Below are 16,372 nucleotides of genomic sequence, written 5' to 3'. Positions count from 1 at the left end.
GAACTTATGTGAATTCTTCCTGATGTAGTGTTTCATGTTAACCTTGAGCCTTCCCAAGCTTTAATATTATTAACTTGGAGCAATAAATTAACTTCTATGTTGTTAGAGCAAAACCATTCTAAAATGTAGGTAGACTACTTGTGACCTTTGCACATTAAGTTGCAAGTTAATTGCTATACTCTAAGGGATTGCAGTTTTGTAATGAACTTGCCTCGGAGTTAGCTTAGAATTCTTCAGTAGCCACCAGAAGTAGTCACCCCAACTGGAAGGGTGGCACTCAAACAATTAAATTCCATATAGTAACTGAGCACTGTCTGAAATGTGCTGCCCACTTGTATTTCATGATCCAGGTACCATTCCATTCTTTATGGATTCAACTTTGGGCAAGGCTCAATAATAAAATGCTTAGCATCAAACAGAAAATACTTCCTAAGAAAAATCTGATCTTACAGCTGTGAGTGGTAAAGGACAGGAAATAGATGAATAGTAAGAACTGAATTTATGTGAAAAAAACACCCTTGAGATCACAATCACTGTGTTGGAAGGTAATTGCTCTTTTAAAACTTTCTGGGGTTTTATTTATATTTACTAGTCCTAGATGTTCCTTTGTGGGTTTTCCGTTCTACCTTCTTTTTTTTCTCTCTTCTTTTTCTAAATGACTGATATCCCAGAAGGTCTTAATAATTTGTTTATAACTCCTGAAAGAAAAGAAACCGATCCACTCCATTAAATTCTTTATATATATTTTAAAATGTGCAAGATATCCATGAGTAGATAGTTATGAATTCATTTTGAAGACAGAGTACTATGTAAAGTAGCATATATATCTTAATACCTGTTAGAAAGTACCATATTAAAGGATTAAATATAGATGGAACAAATCAGTGGGATAAACAGGGGGCAGGCATTTGCCTCTAGAACCACCAGCACAAACTATGACATCAGTTAACCTGCGTATGTGATTGCTTTTATACAGTAGGTATCCTAACCTCCTTTCATTTTAGAATGTGGAAGATAGAAACGCAGGCGGCATCTGCAGTGAGAGTTTTCCCTCATCCTTCATTTGTTTACACTGCAAAGTACCACCCAATTGCTGACTCGTTGGTTGTGACAGGATGTTACGACTCAGTGATTAGAATCTGGAATGCAAATGTGAAAGAAATTCATGGGCAACTGCTACAGGAGCTTGATGGTCACAAAAGTTTCATCAACACACTTTGTTTTGATTCAGAAGGTATGTACTTGGTATTACTTTTTTCAAATAGTCTTCAGTTGAAGATCAACTTGAGTGTTACTAGTTTGCTTTATTTCATAGAGGCAATGTGAAATGCTATAATAGAATGGAATAGTTTTAGCTGTGTTTGCAATTAATATGTTAGTATGGATGAACACAATGAGACACGTGGTCCCTGATATAATTTGATAGTAATCAGAAAAGGTAAGCGTAGAAGTGACAGGCAAACAAATGTGTAATGAACAGGCAATGATTACTGGGCAAATTTTAGTCATAGTTTAGTTTTAATTGTCCCTATAACTAGCTATTATTAGTTAGCTAATACTTTGTACATACCGCAACAAAAATTAGTGGAACATAAAGCACAGATGCGACTGTCCTGAGGAGACAAATGCATTGAGATGCAGGTGCAAAGACTAGCAGTGGAAAAAAGGCAGGTTTGGCTAGAATTCTTCTAGGTGGAAGAATTTAAAAGCAGAATCAGGAAATCTGAAACCAACTTCTAGAGAACTCTTAGAACAAGAGATGGCATGATCAGAACAGTAGCAAAGACAGCTCCACCATATTGTCATTCAGGGTTATCAACTCGATACAAAGATTTTTAAAAATGAGGTAGCAGTATTTAGATTGTGAGAATCATAATGTTAGACTGAAGAAGTGGGAAGGTGATGAACTTCTCAACATTGACAGAGAATGTGAAAACCTGAGAGTTAAGGACAGAGATTTGACCATTGTGAATAATGTTAAATGATAGATTAACGGCTGAATGTGAGTGAGAGAGATGTACTGATGTATGCTAGTGGAGGGTGGGAAGAGTTGAAGATGGGTGAATGAATAAGATACTTGGAAGCGTTTGACTTTTTCTGGTATTTGTGACATCATTAGTAGTCAGGTTGTTCGTTTTTGGAAGTATTCACTGGAATAGGTTCTGTGAAAAGGAAAAAATTGCATTTTTATAAATTTGTGTTTAATAATTTTGTAAAATTGTACTTAATTTATGAAAAACTGGTGGAAAACAGTATTTGTTCCTGTTCAAGATGCTCTTGGTGAATGTATAGGTAAGTATTAGGCTATCATGCAAAGCTCATTGAGCTACAAATTCTCATTTTTGGCTGGTTCTAGAATATGAGTAAAAATGAATAACTTAAAAGAATATTCAGCACCCCGGTATCTAACTTATGTCCTGAATCCAAATTTATAGTATCAACTTACGTCATGCGGTATAAGCAAAATGTATTTGCAGTGAGTATATCATAGCAAAAGAGAGGAAAGAACTAGTGTTCGCCTATTCACAAAAATAATAGAAAAAAATTGTTTCTTGTTCATACATCCTTTTCTGTATTAGTTCTTTTGTGTGGTGGTATTCTACTTATAAGACATTATTTCACAGGGCTCCACATGTTCTCAGGAGATAGTTCAGGACTGATAATAGTTTGGGATACATCTGTCAAAGGAAGTTCCCACCACCTGTTTAAACACTGGAGGATTAATAAGGTATGCAGGTTTCTTAAACTAGCATTGTAATTTTTGTGTACTATTCCAGATCTAGTCATTTGATGTGAATTCAAATTTTTTTAATGCATTAACTTTGTTAACTGAAAAGGTATATTTTCTTTAAATAGCGGTACAAAAGTGCTGATAGAACATGCTGTGATTCACTGACTTAAAATTTTTGAGTTGTTTTTCAACTTTTTATATATAAAACATGAAAATGCTTGAGGTTTAATAGCACTGTATTAACATGTAAGTGCTAATGCATTAGGTTTGTTCTCTAGAGACAACAATAAAATAGACCACAGGCTTTACAAATCGCCTTTGTTCATACCTTAGAGGCCTAATGTTCAGTCAGCATTTCTGTCATCAGCTGTGTTTCAGAAGTTCAATGTCATAGCAGAATCTGCCTTGTGGTTGTGAAAAGTTGATTACCAAGGATGTAATGCCTTAATATAGGAACAAACTTTTTCTTTAACCAAATAGAATAAAATGGACCAAAAAAGAGTAATGCAAGAGAAAAGTGAATAATGATGTGTAAAAATGTGAGTTTTAAAACACAAACTTGTATTTTTTACATTATTTTCCTTCTTTCTGTAGGAAATAAAAGAAAATGATATTAAAGGAACACCAATAAATCATTTGGAGGTGCATCCAAATGGAAGACGTTTATTAATCCATGCCAGAGACAGTACCCTGAGAATCATGGATCTCAGAATGTAAGTAGATTTTTGGTGACAAATGCATATTTCCTTTTTTGCTTTAAAATTTACTTGGGGAAATAAAGTACCATAAAATTATTAAATGTATAGTTGTGGAGAAAAAAGATGACCTAATAATCAAGGATAGCAATATTAGGGTTAGGAAATCGTTTCAAACCACTGCTGTATTCCAGACCTTTTGTGTGATATTGGGTAAGTCTTTTACAATAGAATATCCAAGAAATTACTAGACTACTTGGGAGCTTAAGGAGGCATGAAGGAGAAGGGACTGGTCTCCTAAAAATTCAATTCACTTTTAAAAATGCAGTCTGGGCATGAAAATAACTGTAAAATTATAACATTTATTTGTGCATTAGTTTCTCATTGTTAAGACTGTGGGAAGAGTATTTTGATGATGGAATGAAGATTGTCATTATAAATACTGAAAAATGCAGTGAGGTACATATTGTGGTATATTAAGCAGGTATATTTATTTTTTTAACTTAGTTTCTGATGATTTTCTCATATTTAGTAGTTATGAACATGATTTCTTAACAATAAAGTACAATAAAAACCAAGGAGATAACAGAATCCCCCGAGTTGTTGAGATTGGAGACTGTCCAGTTCAACCCCAATAATCAAAGCATGAGAGCATGTAACTCAGAGCTTTGTCCAGTTGGGTTCTGAATGTCTTGAAGGATGGAGAGTTTACATTTGTGTGCAACATGATCTAGTGTTCATTCACCCTCAAAATAAAAAGATTTTTTTTTTCTTCATTTTAAATAAAATTTCCCATATTTCAATTTGTGTCCATTTTCTCTAGTCCTTTCATTGGGTGAAATTGAGAAGAGTTGTATCAGTTAATAAGATGCACCTGAACGTTCTCTTCTGGAAAGTCACCTTAAAAATATAAAGACACTTTCTAAATTATTTGTCCTTAATTTCATGAGTTCCCTTCCTCCCTTTGTCACGCAGAAAATCAAAGGTCCCTTGTGTTCTGCATGAGAATACCTGGGGATGTTATATTTACACTCCCATAGTGTGAGAAACTACATTCTTATAGAACATGCTTTTGTACATATATAAACTCTCTCAGGAAATCTCACTTAAATAATATACTGGCTTGGATGCTTGAACTTGCTGAAGATTTTCCAGTCTTACATTGCACTCTTCATCTTTTACCATAAATGATAACTTCTAATGACCATGCTAGAAGGCTAAACTATCCACTCATTCAAAGCATAAAATCAGTGGTTTAACAGAGGGAACCTGTAGTTTTTAAAGCAGATAGTATTCTATGACTACTATTCCTAGAAAGAGCAGAATTTTAGTTTGAGAGAGATAAATGAACATGCATATTAATCTCTAAGAAAGGGTTAATATGGTGTGCAATTTCTCAATTATTTTAAGCCAGTTTATCCATAGGACATGTCATCTCCTTCTGTCTCCTACACCTTTGGCCATGTATTCCTAGTATTTTCTTTTATCAGCTCTAGAGATCTTTTGATGCAGGGTTAAGTCAGATTAGTGAACTGATCCGACTAAAAATCAGCCTACAAATACAAATGATTAATTTTCATTTTTATCAACTATCTGATCTAACTCATCTGATAGCTGCCCAAACACTAGAGAAGAAATGCAGGAGAGCCTGGGAAAATAAGGGTGGAGAGGACAGCAGCAGGACTGCTGCTTTGACTGCAGCCCACAGTTACATTGGCTTAAGTCTATCAATAAACCACAGGGTCAGATACCCAGCAGTGATAATTTTACACGTCAGCTTTAACTGTTCATTCCCTGCATGAGAAAAGAGGGGGTGGAGGTCACAGATCAACACAATTCACTTTGATTGACAGCTAGTTGTTCTTAACTTTACTCTTTCAACTTGCTTTTTTGATCTTTTTGGATAATGCTGTTGTCCTGTCACTCAGGTATGTGATCAGGGATTTGGTTTTGGTTCAGACATCTCCTTAGGGTTTCATATGTACGTTAGTTTTACATCTTGCAGAGCTCTTCTGCTTGATATCTCAGAGATACTATCTTTCTTATTCACACAGCTAAAACTCTTATTTGGGCTAATATGGTTTTTGCACTGGGATCATTAAAGCATCCTTTTCTCTTGCTTGCCAAATACAATTAATTGTATGTAGGGTATATTTATTCAGAATATTGTTTAAAATAGTTTTTCTGTCACATTAACTGCACTGCATTTCTCCCAGCATATCTCTGTTGTTTTTGCAGTAACACATTTTAAAATTTACTGTCTTCTGTCTTTGAGGGCTGTCATGGCCTACTGACATTCTTTTAGCCTGAAGTTGGATTGTCTGTTCTGAAAGTATCTGCTACATTTGCATATTATTCTTTATCTTTAGCTTAGCTACAAAGAAATACATAGGTGCCACAAATTATAGAGAAAAGATTCACAGCACCATAACACCATGTGGTACGTTCCTGTTTTCTGGAAGTGAAGATGGAAAGGCTTATGTTTGGAATCCAGAAACAGGTAACTAATTATTTTATGGTCTTAAATTGGGTTGTCAAGGCTGAGGGGGAAAGGGATTGTAAGCTTTATTGAAGCACTTTTGATATGGAATAATACTTCAGTAGGATATTCTTAAATCCTGAAGCCTTAGCTCCACCTTTTAAGTAGATATTATTATCTCTAAGATTTAATTCTCTGGAGGTAATTAATAGGCAGAGGTAGCATTTGTAATATCCAGGAGGAATAGAGCACCTGAAGCTCAGCTTTCTGTGTACTGTGATTCTTTCCATGTGTAGGGTCTTAAATATTTTAAGTCAAATCAGTCTTTCTGTTGTGTTTCTTGGATTTGGGTATTTTTTGAGAACAAGTTTGTCTGTTTCACAAGGGTGGTCAGAAACTCTGAATATTTTTGACCTTTGGAATTATAAGGTTACTTCATGTATTATTCCCCAAACCAAGTAGTTTCAAAATAGCTACCAAAATCTTACTGGAAAAATGTTAAGCAAATGTAAGATATAGAGTTTGTCATCTTCATTGTACGGTGAGGTAAAAGGGACAGAAATAACAGTACAACTAGCAGAATACACTTTCTGGTTTTGATGTCGTACTCTGTCTCCAATGATGATTACATAATTTTTAAAAAAGAAAAAGTAAATATTTTAAAACTGGCAGCTAACAATCTTGTTTTAAATTTCTTTCCACATTTCCAACTATATTGCATCTATGCCACTACATAATTTGTCTGAAAACTATTAAAAAAAAAAAAAAAAAAAAAAAGTAAAAAGAGGGAGGAACTTTGTTATTAATATGTTTACACACTATACTTACATTCATAATGCTGTCAGCTGAAGAGATAATTTTATTTATTTTTTAAATAATTTTGTGCTCAACTTTTACTCATATAGTCAGTATGATATAATTGAAATTTACAACTAAGATAACTATCTCTGGCAAAATGCAAGCACAAACAAATACTGTGGAACGCCACCTTTCCAGAACTTGCTTATCAGAACAAGAGAACAAAGCCAACCTGATGCATTCTCTGGGGTTTCCTGCAGCTGTTGCAACAGTATTAACTTTTCTAACTTACTGAATAAATTAAAAGCATGCAATATTTTTTCTCTTATGCCAAATACTACTTTTCAGTAAGGAAATTGGCTGAAGAACATTTATTTACAGTGACTGTCACTGCATTATAGTAATACAAGCTTTAACCAACTGTGCTTTTGCTGTGTCAAATATGTTTCTGTGGTATTAATAAATATATTTCACTTCTCTAGGAGACCAGGTGGCCATATATTCTGAACTCTCCTACACATCTCCACTTCGTGATGTTGCCTTTCATCCACATGAACACATGGTGTCATTTTGTGCCTTTGGTCAAAACCAGCCAATACTTGTATACATTTATGATTATAAAGGTACAGTACAAATTTTCTTGATACACACTTTAAATATTTTATTTTAGAGGTGATTTTCTAGTATTTGTACTTATTTTGAAGGGAAAAGAAAACAGTCATTTGATCATAATACATATCTTTATCCTGGGAGATATCAAAACTGAAAAGGACATGACCCTGAGCAATCTGCTCTAGGTGACCCTACTTTGAGCAGGGGTTTTGGCCTAGCTAGTCACCAGAGGTCTCCAGTAACCTCAAGTTTATAAATGTGTTATTGTGTGTCATCATATGTGATCTTTACAGCACTTTATCATATATGGGCAGTGTCATACAAGTATTTAAAAGCCCCTTTTCAATATCAAGGTAGATTATGGAGCCAGAAAATACCGTCATTCTGAAAATTCATGAATAGCTTAATAGAAATCTCAGTATTTTGTGCTGGCTATATTACAAAATAATGTTGAGGAGCTGAATAGAAATAACGAGAAAGTATAGATTGTTTTAATAAACAGGTGTTATGTCTGTGGTGTGATTATGTGAGAGATATTTATTCCCCATGTTCTATTAAAGAGAAGATAGTGATAAATGCTAACTGAATTTTTGATATACAAAATAAAATTTAGACTTTCCTTTGCAGGCTTTTCTGATAGTTGAGGGTTTTTGTGGTTAGCTTTAGCAGTTTCATTGTTTCAATTAAGGATACAGTTGCAGATGTCATGTTGCATCTAGATAGTAGATGATACAAACTATGCAATAAATTTTGCATATCTGTAACAGATTTTTGTTTGAATTATATTTTCAATGAACATTGATTTATAAAACTAATCCTGTCTTTATACACTTGCTTTTTAAATAACATGTAGCAATGAGATTACTCATATCAAATCTTACAATTTAGGTTATTTGTCTGTTGAACTGGTTGACTTTTACAGGAAAATAAAGTGCAATGACTTTACAATCAATAGTCAGCGTTAAACTTTAACCCAGTAAGGTATCTGCATTATAGAGAGTAATGGAAAATATTTTGGGTGAAGGTTTCTTTAAAATTTTTAGACTGTTCAGCAGACAGTCTTTAAAAAGCTAATAGGTTAGTTTTTTATATATGTGTGTGTGTGTGTGTATATTTAGAGATCATGCAGATATCACACTGGTAGTTATTTGTATCATCTGACTGCATAACTAAGTCACTGGTGACAGTAAGATTTTGCATAGGTTGTGGTCTTTTCTACATTATCTGTTACTAACTTTTTGTTCCTTTTTTAGTTAAAAGCAGACACATTTTGCTTTCAGAAGATGGTCTTACTGCCTTAGTGTTGAAAGAGTTAATCATATAGTAATACTAATTTTAGTCACTGACACAGTTTTTAAGACTCCAGCAGTATGTGTTTTACATACACCAACAGTTCTATGAATATCCTGGACAAAACTTTCATGAAGAATTATTTAAACTTTGTGGCTTGAGACGGTAATACAAAAAATGTCAATTGATTTGTTTAAATGACAATGAGAGCAACTTTCATCAAAACTATCCTATTCTAGAGTAGGCTACTTCCTAAGAATGCCTCCTGTGCCTGTATATATGTTTAGAAATTCGTGGAATTTCACTCAAGTATAATCTCACTTGAACTGGGCTGGAAAAAATGTGGTAAGTACCTAGTAAAATAACTGACTTGAACTCAGTGCAAGCTCTATAGCTTTCTTGGCCTTGAAAAATTCCCAGGTTTTTTCTTGCCCCTTAATATTTCTCAATGAAGAACACCATTGTTTATAAGCAATACAAAAATACCAGTTCTGTGTGAGAGGTTACCGAACACTGATAACCGAAGAGAGACATTGATTAGGAAGAGTTAGGGAGAATGGGGTAGCATGGGAAAAATTGCTTGTCGTTTTCAGGTTTTGCCTGTAGCACTATTGGTGCAGATTCTGATGGCATTTGACTGAAGACGTGGCTGGCAAAATCACAATGATCATTCGATTTTTTTATTATTTTTTTTTCCATGGCAATGTAAGGCTTCACCTGACACATTAATATTGGTTATTTCTACAGTTGCACAACAGGAAGCTGAACTCGTAAGAGATCTCACTTCATCACTTACCACAGCTGCACCAAGAGGGCCACAGTTCTTCAGCAGTTTTTCTGAAATTCCTGTACAAAGAAATTCAGTGATGTCTCCAGCAGATCAGTTTGCCAGTGTTGCAAAAACATCAATGAGAATGCAGAAGGTCAAACAAAAACTTGATTCTGTTACAGTAAGTAAAATTTAATTAACTTCCAGAAGTGTATATAGTCTTCTCAGCCAAAGTTCATAATCTGGGACTAGTAGGTGTAACAAAACACATATGTGTAGTCTGAGATCTGTTCTTCAGAAATGAATATACTGTTATGAATGTACCATGCTGGACAGGTACAGTCCCCGAGGGGATTTTGGCTGGTGGAGGACCTACACTAAAGCAGTTTAAAGGAGCAAGGAAAGGCAAAAAGAGCAAGCCACTAAGCAATAACCCCACTCTCCCGCACCACCCATCGCTCTACCAAAGACACTGAGTGTAACATAATGGCAAAAGCAGGGAGATGGGGACTAGAAAGGAGGAGAGAGAAGTGTCTGAAGTGGAGGCTGACAAAGAGGGAGGAAAAGTGATTTCTTTGTGTGTGTGTGTTTGACTGTCTTGTTTCTCGATACCCGCATCAGTAATTAAAGCTTTTGTATTGGCCATAGAAGTGAAATTCCCTGACTTGAGACAATTTTGCATGTGACAAGAATGCAGAATATTCCTGAACAGTGCTGTGCAATTATAATTACTGTTCACAGTGAGATGAACTGTATTTGGGTTTGCACTTAGTATTTTTCATTTTTAAGTCCTCTTGAGTGCATGTAGTTCTGGGTTTTTTTAATGCAGTTTTAGGCATTGTCTGCATTAAGTAGTGAAGCACAAAAGAAGCAGATGAGTAGATGAAAGCAGTTGTGGCAGAGGATGCTGTAGCTACTCTCATCTGGTGGGCGCAGTATTCCCTGCCTGCATTATCAGAGATTCTGGACAGCCCCAGAGTATAATAGATCAACACTAAAACTTGAAATTTCTACTAATTTGTAATTAAGAATTAAACTTTTGGATGTATATGGATTTAAATGTGTGTAACTCCCTTTTTCATGTGAATAATGATGCATGTATGTAAGTGCAGGCTTTGCTGAGATGCTTGCTGGAATGTGTACTCACATAAATGCTTTGCAAAACTGTTTGTCAAAGTAGGCCTCATAAATGCTGTGTATGTGAGAATGTGCAAATACATATGGTTAGACAAGTGAAAATGGAGAAGGGAGATTTTATTGAGCTGTGTGTAGGGTGGCAGGCTGCCCCGTGATAGGGTTGGAATATGAAAATCCAAGTGAGAACACAGGTGTTACCTTGTACGTATTCACCTGACAGGAAAAATAAAAGGAAACTGTAAACTGTAAACTTTGTACTGGTCTTTGGGTCATGTTTGCATGCCAGTGCTTTGTCACAGGTACATGGGGATTACCATGTTGGGACAAACATGTTGGCAGCACACCTTGTAGACAGTAAACCTGGCCTGAGGTCGTGCCTGGGGTATGTTTTATGAGGCAAAGATGCTGGAACCACTGAACAGCAGATCTGCCAAAACAGGGGTCTCTGAGTTTGATGTGTGTGAAATTAACAGCAGTAGCTAATGGATAGAAAATTAAATTCTAATTGCAAAGTTTGGAGGTCTGTGACTTAGATATACTATTTGAAAATGTAATGTGAATATATTAAAAATTGTTTTAGGCTAGATAGAAATAGAGAACATTCTGAGCCTACATGAGCTTGGGTTTTTTGTGCTGTGACAAGTGCCTCCTTTCCGGGTTCCTTTAAAGCCAATGTTTTTTTTTCTTTTTTTTTGTTTTTCTTCTTTGCTACCTAAACAGGAACCTTAATGAATGAGAGAGGAGGTTTCCCCTCTCCCTCTCCCTCTCCCTCTCCCACATTAGCATTCTTGTTAGCCCAGAAAATGTGTAATTAGAACCAAGATTTGAATACTGGGCTAAAGCTGTAGTAATTCACAAAAGCTAGAACATTTTGTTAGAAAAAGTAAATGTGAATTTCTATATGAAACCAGAATTCAGAATTGGCTTCTTTACCACATAGAGAAATTACTGTACAGTGAATTTTTGCAGCAATTATTATCTATCTCTGATGCTAATGTATGTTTCTATTCACAGAAGTTTTTGATAGGAAAACACAACCCATCTCTAGTCAATGAAATAACATAATGCTTTTCCTTCAGTGTTACTGTTTATGTGTTTAAAATCTGACTTCCATCTAGCAGTCGAATTACCTATTTATAACTTTGCATAACAAGGGGGTGTTGTATGTTATGTAGATATGAGGAGAAGGGCTTCCTTTAGAGATAGAATATCCTAGCTCTGAAATTGTGATTTTTAGATGTCAAAATTTCCATGTTATAATTTGAAGAAGAAAAAAATCTCTGTAGTGCTTAAGGACAGCATCTATATATACTCTGTAGTACTAGTACTAGAATCACTTATATGTTGGCTGCCTTGTCTCTTATTATGTGAATACTTCTGAATTAATTAAACGTGTGTTTGGCTATTCCAGTCTTTAGTTCACAATGTATTTCTGAAAAATGTTATTAAAAGGTTATCAGAGTGGTTACCAATGTTTTGATACTCAGAGGGTTTAAAGTGCAATAAGTGCAATTAAAGTGCAACAAGTAACATGTAAAAGTATTCTTTCCTGTATACAGAAATGCTTAAAACCTTTTGAATATTTTTTTTATCATTTGAGTGTATTTATTACAATGCCAGAGTTCATTAAAGGAGTAGGTACTGTGAGAGATTCCAGAAGCCTGTATCTCAGATTGCATCTAATATACTAAACTTTCATCATTAAGCTGTATGACTATAAAGTATGGTCGTACATTATACTTTGGTATAGTATTCATCATATAGTATACTGTGTGGTCCTTTCAGATAGTCTCCTTTTAGGATTTAGTTGAAATGCAATATATATCTTGTGTGAAAACAACAGAATTTAAAGCCACTTCTTTTCAGAAAAAAACATGCAACCTTTTTAGTGAACACATAAACATGATACTGATACTGTCTAAACCATCAAATGGAAGAAGCTGTAAACTTGTACTTTGTCTGCAATGAGAACCTAGAGGTAGAGATGGATGCTGAAGTGGTGTCTATTTTTTATGCTACCATTGTCAGTCCTGTAAGAATCTGTCCTCTGGGTCATCTTGGGTTTTGTAGATTGTGAAATACCATGCTTATCTTCTGAGTTTTAGTGCAGATTGGGAAGAGTTCTGTAGTAACTTAACTACAACTTCTACCTGAATATGAAAACCGGAGGGTTGTAACACATTACATACTGAGTGCTTTTAAAATATTGCCAATTCAGTGAATATTTTTGGTGAAGTACAAGATGATGCTGCAATGTCTTTGCAGGCTGAAATAGCTTTTTCACTTAATAATGCTTGCAATACAAAATTTTTATCTACAAACTGTCAGAGGAGGTACTGATATTCTGTATTCTTATCTGTCATATGTATAAGAAATTTGCAGTGTTTTTAAAACCTGTTTTTCACTGAGTTCATAGAATTGGCTTAAATTTCTGTTGTTTTTCCAAAAGAAAACTTGCAGATTAATAGGAAGACTTTTTTTTATACTATGCATACCACAGTTGAAAAATAAATAGGCAAGAAATCGGTTAATTTTATTTCTTATTAAAAACAAAACTGCAGCTAAATAATTTTTAGGAAACCATAAATAAGATCCATTCCAAACCGAATATGAGGAAGATGCATGTGTGCTTCTACTTAGGAAATCCAGGATAGGCCCATATATTCAACACACTAACTGGTTCTGGATACCCCTTCTGAAAAAGAATATAGTAAAATGAGAAGTTCAAACAAGAGTAACACAAATGCCAAGAGCTGTTGAAGAGCTTGCTTGTAATGAGATTAAATTGACTAGAGCTCCTCAGCTTTGCACATCATGCAAGTGGAGATGAGTGAGAGAAAAGTTGTGACAAATATATGAAAACATGAATGATACTGGAAAAAAAACTATTTCTCACAGCTGAAGTGGGGACATACACTAGAGTTACATACACAGAGTGCTGTGAAGGCCAGAAGTGTACATGGGTATTTCTTCCTGGTAGCTGATACAGGGCTGTGTTTTGGATTTAGTGTGAGAATAACATTGATAACACACTGATGTTTTAGTTGTGGCTAAGTGGTTCTTATCCTATGTTAAGGACTTTTCAGGTTCCCATGCTCTGCCAGCAAGGAGGTGCACAAGAAGCTGGGAAAAAGCCTGACCAGGAGAGCTGACCCAAACTAGCCAAAGGGATATTCCATACTCTAGGGTGTCATGATCAGTATATAAGCTGGGGGGAGCTGGTTGGGAGGAATGAATTACTGCTCAGGCATCAGTCAGCAGGTGGTGAGCAATTGCATTGGGCATCACTTGTCTTTTCTTGGGGTTTATTTCTCTCTTTTTTTTTTTATTCTGTTCCTTTTCATTACTATTACTATATTTTTATTATTATTTATTTTAGTTGTTAAACCATTCTTAACCTATGAGTTCTACTTTTTTTTTTTTTTTTCCAAATCACTTCCTCATCCCACTGGGAGGGGGGAGGAGTGACCGAGTGCCTACATGATGTTTAGGTGCTGGCTGGGGTTAAACCAGGACAGTGGGTTCACTGAGATTTTGGAAAAATTCGTAGAGATTCAGCAAAAACTATAGGCCCAATGAATCAGTATTACTGCCAGCTGATGTGCAAGTTCATAAACTGCTGAGTGATGGAAGTGGAAGGGCCCATAGGAGAAAAATCAATCTGAACTTATGTACCTTATTTGCTACAGTTTACTGTTGAAAAACATGAGGATGAATATTTAATACAGCGTAATTATTCTTATGCTATGGTGTATATAGACAATACATGTAAAAGTTATACAGACAAGGTTGTGGCATTATCATGTTATTTATGAGTTGTGTGATAATTCTCCATAAGAGTTACTAATATTCTTTTCATTGCACCAGATTAGTAAATAATTTTAAAAATAATCATATTTCAGTTGAATTTAGTATGACTATTAAGGTTACTTTTCTTCCAGTTTTGCTTTTATAGCAATTTCAAGTCAGATCCATGTGGCCCATAGGCTTGGGTTTCAGTTTATTTTCATGTTAGTGGAGAACATGATCCTGTAACATAGGCAGTATTTTTTCTGATAACCTGTGCAATACATTCCAGTGGATTGAGGGCTTTTAAATTAAATAGGTGCTTTTGAATAGTGCTATATACTTTTTCCTATTCCTTTCACAGTATTCCTCATCAGAATGGTAGGAGATGCTTTTCTTACTCTAGGAAATTCTACTGCAATTATTACTTTAAATATAACTACTCTCAGTTGCAGACCTACAAGGGTGTGTTTTATAAGCCATGGTGGAACCACTTTTGGGTCTGAAATCCTATAATCCTGTGCATTTCATTTACTGGATAAAAAATTTTCATATATATGTTTTTTCCATTTACTAAGCAGATACTGTTGAATTGTGATTGCATAGATTGTTGATGTGAAATGGCTGAAGTATTACTAGAAGATTTATATAGGTAAAATACTTAACAGCATATGAAAATTTTGCCAGAATTTTACTTTGTGTAAGATTTTGGAAATTGTAATGAATTTTCCTTGTCAATTCATTAAATTTGCCAGTTTTAATTATGTTGTCAGTGTTAGAAAAACTTGAACAAAGAGCTTTTTTTTTCTGTGGTTTATTGCATTGTATTTTTTTTTTCCCCTCTGAAAATCTTACAAAGCAAGTTAGATCCTTAAAATCTGTAACATTTTCCTACGTTGGAATGTTCTTTTCTTAGTAATTTTTTTTCTAGGCATTCTTCATCTTTAGCTAACATCAGATGATTTTTAAAACAACACAGTCAAAATAGATGTAAAAGAAAGGAAACTAATGTCTGTATTATGCAGATGAAGGAACTTTGACAGGGGTATAAGATGAGTAGTTTCACAAACTCTATGCTCATACTGATCTGTATGGATTTACTGCAGTTAGTTACTCTGCAGTAATCGCTAGTCTTCCCACACTTAGTAAACAAAAGAACAAAATACCTTGCTTTTACTACTAAATAAAGGTCGTTGTCTATGTAGTTATCTTGGCAATAGTGTGTTGTAAATATGCCTTCCAGCTTGGCAGCAATGCAGCCTGAGCCTCCTCCAGAGTAAGATCTGTACCAGAACTCTGAAATTCTCCACTAGAGTGGTAACTAACATGGAGCATAAAGAGACTAAAATGGCTCTTTATGGTAAGACTGTACTTTCAAATATATGGTCATGGGAATGTTTATTAAATTCCCTGCATATTTAATTCAGTTATATTAAGGACTTTTTCCTCTCTCCAAGCTTCTGTTTAGCATTAGCAATCAATTTAAGGAATTCTTATTTTAAACTATTTCTCTACTCTTTTTTTTTATACTTCCAGTTATAAAAGTTAATGAGGAATTGTGTGCATCTTTTGTTGGATACAGAGGTTCCTATTATTGTAGGGAATTATTACAAATTTTACTGTGAATATGGAATTTAAATCTGCATGCTCTCAGGCTTTTTACTCAAGTGATGTAAATGATCCGTATGAATCTAGTTAGAGTATCAGGCAGTAATACTTGCACAGCAGTCTTTCATCTGTGCTGTAAGCACAGGATATCTATCTTTAATTCTTGCTTAATGTTTGCTGACATTACTATTTGAATAGAAGTCTAAAGTAGCAATAATAAGCTGCAGTCAGCTGTAACAGAAGATTTTGTTCCTCTACTGACCTTTGTCAGTATTAGCTTTCAGTAATTTATGGTTTATATAAAAGATATGTCAGACATGACAAGTGAATTGCATTAATTTTTTAGCATAAAACTATATCCATCATAACAATTTTATCAGAGTGTAAGATAAATTTATCAGAGGGTGCTAAGCATTTTAATATGTGTGGATTTTACTGATTGGTCTTTGAATTTTAATTTTGTTTCC

At 34.7% G+C, this 16,372-nt stretch overlaps 1 protein-coding gene across 4 annotated transcripts in view; it reads left to right on the top strand.

Moving 5' to 3' along the window:
- Positions 1-16,372, top strand: part of AHI1 (Abelson helper integration site 1) — a 95,337-nt gene that overhangs the window by 24,102 nt on the left and 54,863 nt on the right. For all 4 annotated transcript variants that reach the window (XM_026845729.1, XM_026845730.1, XM_026845728.1 and 1 more), the window contains exons 13-18: positions 1,005-1,234; positions 2,625-2,728; positions 3,326-3,444; positions 5,796-5,926; positions 7,186-7,326; positions 9,353-9,555. In XM_026845729.1, coding sequence (XP_026701530.1) covers positions 1,005-1,234; positions 2,625-2,728; positions 3,326-3,444; positions 5,796-5,926; positions 7,186-7,326; positions 9,353-9,555 — 928 coding nt within the window. The remainder of the gene's footprint in view (positions 1-1,004; positions 1,235-2,624; positions 2,729-3,325; positions 3,445-5,795; positions 5,927-7,185; positions 7,327-9,352; positions 9,556-16,372) is intronic.

This window comes from Athene cunicularia (genome assembly GCF_003259725.1).
Source record: "Athene cunicularia isolate RWA chromosome 3 unlocalized genomic scaffold, athCun1 chr3_part1, whole genome shotgun sequence".
Lineage (NCBI taxonomy): Eukaryota > Metazoa > Chordata > Aves > Strigiformes > Strigidae > Athene > Athene cunicularia.
Note: the sequence above shows the minus strand (reverse complement) of the source record. Positions and strands in the feature narration are given on the sequence as shown.